Below are 6,384 nucleotides of genomic sequence, written 5' to 3' on the forward strand. Positions count from 1 at the left end.
TTTTTTTTTTTTTTTGGAGGTTAACATGAACTTAAAAATATTTCTGCTCCATTCCCAACATGACAAGGTCAGGTATAACAAATATTCATTGTAAAGCAGTACTACCATGAAGTAAACACAATTTTCGACAATCAATATGTATTTAGTTCTAGCCATATTTCTTAAAATATAGTATAACAAATTAGAAGATGTAAATGTAGAGCAGACTGGCTTTCACAACAGAAACATCAGAAGACAATTGAGTTCTAAAGCAAAGGAGACACCTCTTGAGTGTCTCTGCTATAAGTTACAGGCCGCCTACCATTATTTTCAAGATCTCTGTTCTGCTTCACAGAATGCTGCATCTAACTTCTCATTGCCATTTGGAGTGCTTGCCCATACATCATATTTAATGCTCTTATGAATGTCATCTTCATTGTAAGATTTGATAACATAGAACTTAGCATCTGCGTACTTAGTTTCAAAATCTGGTTTGTTATACTGATCTCTTTGTACAGTGATTCCCGAGTCTTCCTTGACAGCAGTCTCCAGAGAAGGAAATTTGTTAGAGCCCCTAGGACCAGAAGTTAGTTCATTTGAGGTTTCAAAATCACTGTTTTTATAGAATCTGTCTCCAGATTTATTTCTATCATTTCCATTCCATATCCTTCCGTTCTGTCTATAGTTCATAGGACAATTGTGCGGGAATGGACCATGTTTTTGGATAGAAAAAGGAGGCAAATTTCCTACAGGATGGTATCCTTTCGAGAGACCTGCTGAGAAATCAGAACCCAATGCAGACACCTGTAACAAAAAAAGTTAAATCAGCAAAAACACTCAAAACTGAAGACTAGTGATGACCAACAAGCACAACAAACTTCAAAATCAATTCTTTTTGGGAAAGTTTAAAGATATAGACATAAAAAGTAAGAATATTTCATACCTTGTTTAAAGGTCTGATTGCTTGTGTATTTGTAGACTTAGAGGATTTGCCAGCAGTATTGTCATTAGACTTCATAGAGTTAAAACCACTGGACTTGGCAAAAGTAGAAGCTGATCCATATTTTCCATTTTGAGAACCAGTATTGCCATTTGAGACATCACTAAAATATGCTGAATCCCATGAATAGCAAGGCATGGCTTCTGATCCATAGAAAACAGGATGTGGAAGGTATCCAGGTGAAGAAAAATATGCTTGTTGACCAACACTTTGCCCATCTACCCCAACCACTGCCCCAGAAGCATATGGATTATAGCCAGGTAAATAATAGACTAGTGATCCATTGTCTGATTGCATCCCTGATGTGATCAACCGATACACTAGTATCAATTATCAACAAGACACAATTATACAAAACTACCCTTATCAGCCAAGCAGAACGAGACATAGTTTTGCCTAATTTTTGCAAATAGAAATGAAAGTATACGTCAGAAGAACATACCATATGAGATCCATCTGCTTGAAAATAACCATGATCATCCAATTGTGAGAAGGATCCATTATACTCTGCAACAAAGAGTAAGTTTAAGAAATAATATACCATAAATTAATCTAATTCTCAAATTATAAACTTCAGAGCTGCAAATCAAACTGAAAAAAAAAATCTTTAATTGAAGCAAAGTAAAGTAACTTAATATTTTCAAAATTATCATGCTTGAAGACGTGCTAAAGTATTATCTTTTCATTTTTCAAATGATTGCACCATTAGCCTAAAAAATGATTCTGACTATATGGAAGTCAACTAAGAAATATGTGTACTTAATCACAAGGCCGATTAACATCATCCTATGCAATACATTGAGGAGTATATTACCAGACATCTCAAGTCTCAATTTTACTGAAAACCTATTATATGAGTACTTTTAACTAAGATTATGGCATTCCATTTAATCGACTTTATCACAACTCCAAAAGATTATATATAAGAAGAATATATAACCGTCTCAATATCCCACCTGGGTAGTAATAATTGTAACTACTAGTTGGTGGATTGTAAATACCAAGGTCTCCAACAGACTCTTGGTCAGTCTCCCCTTTGATACCAGAATTACCATCTACTTCACCTTTGGTACTAGAAGTAGCATCCCGTGAAAAGCAACTGAATGATGTTGAGCCACATGGTAATCCATCTTTTCCAGAAGCCTGAAAACAAAGACATACAAAGGAAAATAAGATAATAAAAAGATAATCTTGTTCTACTAAGCATTAAGTAAGTTTGTTGTTAAAATAACCATCTAATCTTGTTCTACAAAGCATTAAGTTCGTTGTTAAAATAACCATCTACCATGCACAGAATAAATTTGTGCAATGTGGATGCCTAGAGATACACATACAGAGCCACAAAAATCTAAGATCCAAAAAATTTAAATAAAACACTAGCAATCCTTTTAAACAAGAAGAATGGATCTCATGGTACTCACACAAATAGATCATATTCTTGAACTTATGTTATAATGACCAAAAACATATTTCCTTGACCTTTTAGGGTTTTGTAATTCTCAGTAATCCAATGCATACCATACACCAAACCGCAAAGTGAAAGTTGGCACAACTAGAAGAAAGATAGGAATCCACAATAAATTAAAACCAAGCCTTTTCACCTTCATAACGCCATTTTTCCAAGCAATTATCCACAAGGAAGAAAACAAAAGCAACATAGATTAATATGACATACCACATCACGCCCAGCCAATTTCCTAATGGACTCCGACTTCAATCTTGTAGGAACAGATTCAGCTGCATTATATAGTTAAGAATACAATACTTATTCAATTAGCCAACAAATCTTGGAGTTGCCAACAATATCTACACCATTAAACAGTCAATACATAATTTTTCTTTTTTTTTTTTTTCCACAGGACAAAGCCAATACGCAATTTTAGCAGCAAGAGGAAGGAGCGAAAGGGGCATAAATCAAACAAGCCAAACAATTTACTTTCCATAAAATCAAAATCTTAATCATCCACGATAATTATTACCCATCTTCAATATAAAATGAACAACCCAGATTTTTTTTTCCCATTTTCAGTTAAAAAAAAGTTAACACAAATGAAATTAAAAAACAGAACCCATAATAGCTTTATATTTAAAAAGTTGGGGGGGGTGGGGGTGTGGGTTTGGTGGGGGTGGGGAAGGAGGGGGAAGAAGAGGAGGAGGGGGAAAGGGGAAAAAGAAACCCAATAAGAGAGGATACGTTTCTCAAGTTCTGTTCCAGCGGCAATCGTCGATCGATAAAAGCCCAAGTTAACACCTGCAAACAGAGAGACAAAATAAATAGCAAAAGTGTTAGTCAAAGTCAAAGCACCAGTACTTTTATACCAAAAGTCTTACGATTTAGCATTGTATTTTGATGGGTGAAATTATTTTTTTTGAATAAAAATATTATTTTAAATATTATTAACAAATTATTTTAAAAAATTATTTTATTATTTTATAATTAAAATAAATTTAATTTAATTTTTAATTATTTTTTAATATTTTATAATTAATATATTTAAAAAAATAATTTTTTTTAATAATAATTTTAATAGCAATATCAATATAACCAAACTCAACCACTATCGATAAAACAAAATATTTATTCTTATAAAAATTGAATTTTATTGTTTTCCTTTTAATAATAAAATTCAAAAAAAAAATCTCATCTTCAAAAGCAAAAACGCTGGTTGCACGCTCTCCAGTGTCCACCAGGCACACGTTAGCAACTTCAAGTCCACACAAAATAGAAATCAATTTACAAAATAGAAAATTAGAAACAGAAGTCACCGAATCAAACTGCTCATAGAGAGCAAAAAAATTAAAACTTTTCATTTCCTTTGATACGCATATGCTACAGAGGAAGCAACAGAGGACTAAAAATGAAGAAAAATGGGAAATCAAAAGCGGACCTAGAAGCGACGGATCGAGGCCGATACGAAACCGAGAGACCCGATCTGATGGGTCCGGAAAACCGCTTTTCAGTAGAGTAGAAAAGTGGTTTTCCAGAGAAGGAAAGAAAAGAAAGCAGTGAAGTGAAGGTCGGGAAGGAGAAGAAGGGAAACAAAAGGGTCTAATTATGGAAGGATCGGACAGGTGAGATGAATTCCTGGTTTGAGAAGAAGAAATTATAATCACTCTATAAATTAAAACCCATCACTCTATAAATTATAATCAGTTTGATTCCGATTCAAACCCTTAAATTATTAATTTGAGCCAATTTCAGATTTTAATTTTGATATAATTCACAACTTATCTAGGTAGGTTCGATATTTAGTGTTATTTTGTTATTGATTTGAAAAAAAAAAATTGCATATGTCAATTTGATTGGTTAAAAATATAATTAAAAATGTACAAAATATATAAATTATAATTTATATTAATTATATATCATTTATAATGACATGACTATATTTATATATTTTATGATATATTAAAATTTTTTTTTAATATAATTCATTAATTAAAATGTCTATGGCTTAAAAAGATAATGTAAATATAATCACTAATATTTTTATATAAATAAGAAAATATTTACATGGAATGAATTTCTTCTTTGAAATATTAATTTATTGTTGAGAAAATAGTTCATACCTACATAAGGGATGCTCCATGTGAATTCTACCATACAACTAATTCATATTATTTTGAAATTTGATGATATGCATGTGTATTTTATTCATTTTAATTTTTAGTTTATAATTTATTTTTTTAATTATTATAAATTGGTATATATATAACAAAAAAAATAATTACTCTAGTTAACATTATTGTTGTAAGAATCGGATGGGTTTAATTAGGTAAAGAACTAATAATCAATTTGATTTAGATAATAAATCTGAAATGTTAGAAAATTAGGGTTCATTGGTTACGCATTCGGGTTTTAAATGATTTAATTAACTCGTTTAAAATTAAAAAAAAAATCGAAAATAGTGTGCTAGGAGATTTGAACATAGGACCATGTAATGCATAAATGGTTTGTAATCAACTTTAGTGTATGTATATATATTTTGATGATTGTAACAATACATTATTATTATTTTTTTTAAGGCATTATTAATTATACAGGATATAATTAATATTTATTTAATTATGGGTATAGATTCATACTTTAATCTACATAAGATCTTTTCTAATCTTAATTGCCTTTTTTATTGACTTTATACCGATTATAATTAAAAGTTCGTTTTTTTTTTTAAATAAAGTTAATTTTGTAAACAAAATAAATTAGGCATCTATAGATTTAATGTGATAATAAATTTTTGAAATTTATATAAAATTTTAAATTTGTCTTTTTTATAAATAAATGAAAAAAAATTATAAAATTCAATGGTGACCCCTTCTCGCTTTTACCTCATTGACCCTTTTCTCCTTCACCTTTTCAATGAGTCTCCCTTTAGCTGCATTCCCTTTTTTGGTACAATTTCAGATCTTTCTTTGAAGCAGAAGATTGAGAAGCATAGCTAGTCAACGCCTAGTTTTTTTTTTTCTTTTTTTCTTTTTTTTTTTTTTCTAATTTTAGCACTTTCTCTGCCCCTTCTGTGAAGAACTATCATTTTTTTTTTCTTTTCTTTTAAATTATATGTATATTATATGATAATTATATGTTTATTTGTGTATTTTGATTGTTCTGACTTGTTAAGTGTATTAATATAGGTTGATTAATTTATTTATTGATTTATTTTTCTAATTTATTTTTTTTTTAATTAAGTGTTTGAGAAATCTATAGATGAGAATGTTTAAGGTGGATGAGTAGTCATACTAGACTAGATAAAATCGATAATGTGAGTATTAGAGAAAAAATAGGTGTGGTGCCAATTGAGGATAAGTTGAAAGAAGAGAGATTGAGGTAGTTTAGTCAGTAGATGTACGGAGGCTCCAGTTAGACAAGTAGAGCATATTAAGCTAGATAATAGAAAAAAAAGAAGGGATAGACCTAAACTGACTTAGAGGAGAGTAGTACAATATGACATTTTCTTATAATTTAACCCAAAATCATTTAGAGTGGAGAAAGAAAATCCAATATGACATTTTCATATGATTTAACCTAGAATCCATATAGCCGACCCAAAATTTTTGGGATAAAAGTTTAGTTGAGTTTAAGTGTTTGAAAAATCTATATATTCCATGATAGGACTTTATGTTCCGCTAGTAAATTGTCCGGCAAAAGCTCTAACAGTTTGTATTTAAGTTATACATGTCTTAATTAGGGAAATTTAGTGTGACGAGAAATAGTTAGTTTGCTTCCACACAATAATTAATTTTGGTACAAAATTTTATCATTAAAATCCTAGTGAAATTTCTTCTAAAAAAAGTCTTGGTGAAATTTGATTTATTGAATTAATTTGATTCTTCAAATACCTATGTGAGTTTAAGTCTATAATATATATTACCACATTCTTTTTACTAAACTTATTAAAATTATCAAA

At 29.9% G+C, this 6,384-nt stretch overlaps 1 protein-coding gene across 1 annotated transcript; it reads right to left on the reverse strand.

Annotated features, from left to right (window-relative positions):
- Nucleotides 1-309: 309 nt before the first annotated feature.
- Nucleotides 310-3,320, reverse strand: LOC131172752 (YTH domain-containing protein ECT4-like). The gene is made up of 7 exons (XM_058134270.1): nucleotides 3,311-3,320; nucleotides 3,174-3,230; nucleotides 2,655-2,716; nucleotides 1,936-2,122; nucleotides 1,418-1,486; nucleotides 923-1,299; nucleotides 310-783 (listed from the first exon to the last, which is right to left on the reverse strand). The coding sequence occupies exons 1-7, from the start codon at nucleotides 3,318-3,320 to the stop codon at nucleotides 310-312; spliced, it is 1,236 nt and encodes a 411-aa protein (XP_057990253.1).
- Nucleotides 3,321-6,384: the final 3,064 nt, after the last annotated feature.

Source organism: Hevea brasiliensis, chromosome 14 (genome assembly GCF_030052815.1).
Source record: "Hevea brasiliensis isolate MT/VB/25A 57/8 chromosome 14, ASM3005281v1, whole genome shotgun sequence".
NCBI lineage: Eukaryota > Viridiplantae > Streptophyta > Magnoliopsida > Malpighiales > Euphorbiaceae > Hevea > Hevea brasiliensis.

Bases quoted from the DNA above. Each gene is read 5' to 3' on its own strand.
- LOC131172752 (XM_058134270.1), bottom strand. The intron at 2,717-3,173 runs GTATCCTCTCTT...TATATAATGCAG, and splicing joins TGGAACAGAACTTGAGAAAC to CTGAATCTGTTCCTACAAGA. The intron at 1,300-1,417 runs GTTCTTCTGACG...AATTGATACTAG, and splicing joins AGATGGATCTCATATGGTAT to TGTATCGGTTGATCACATCA.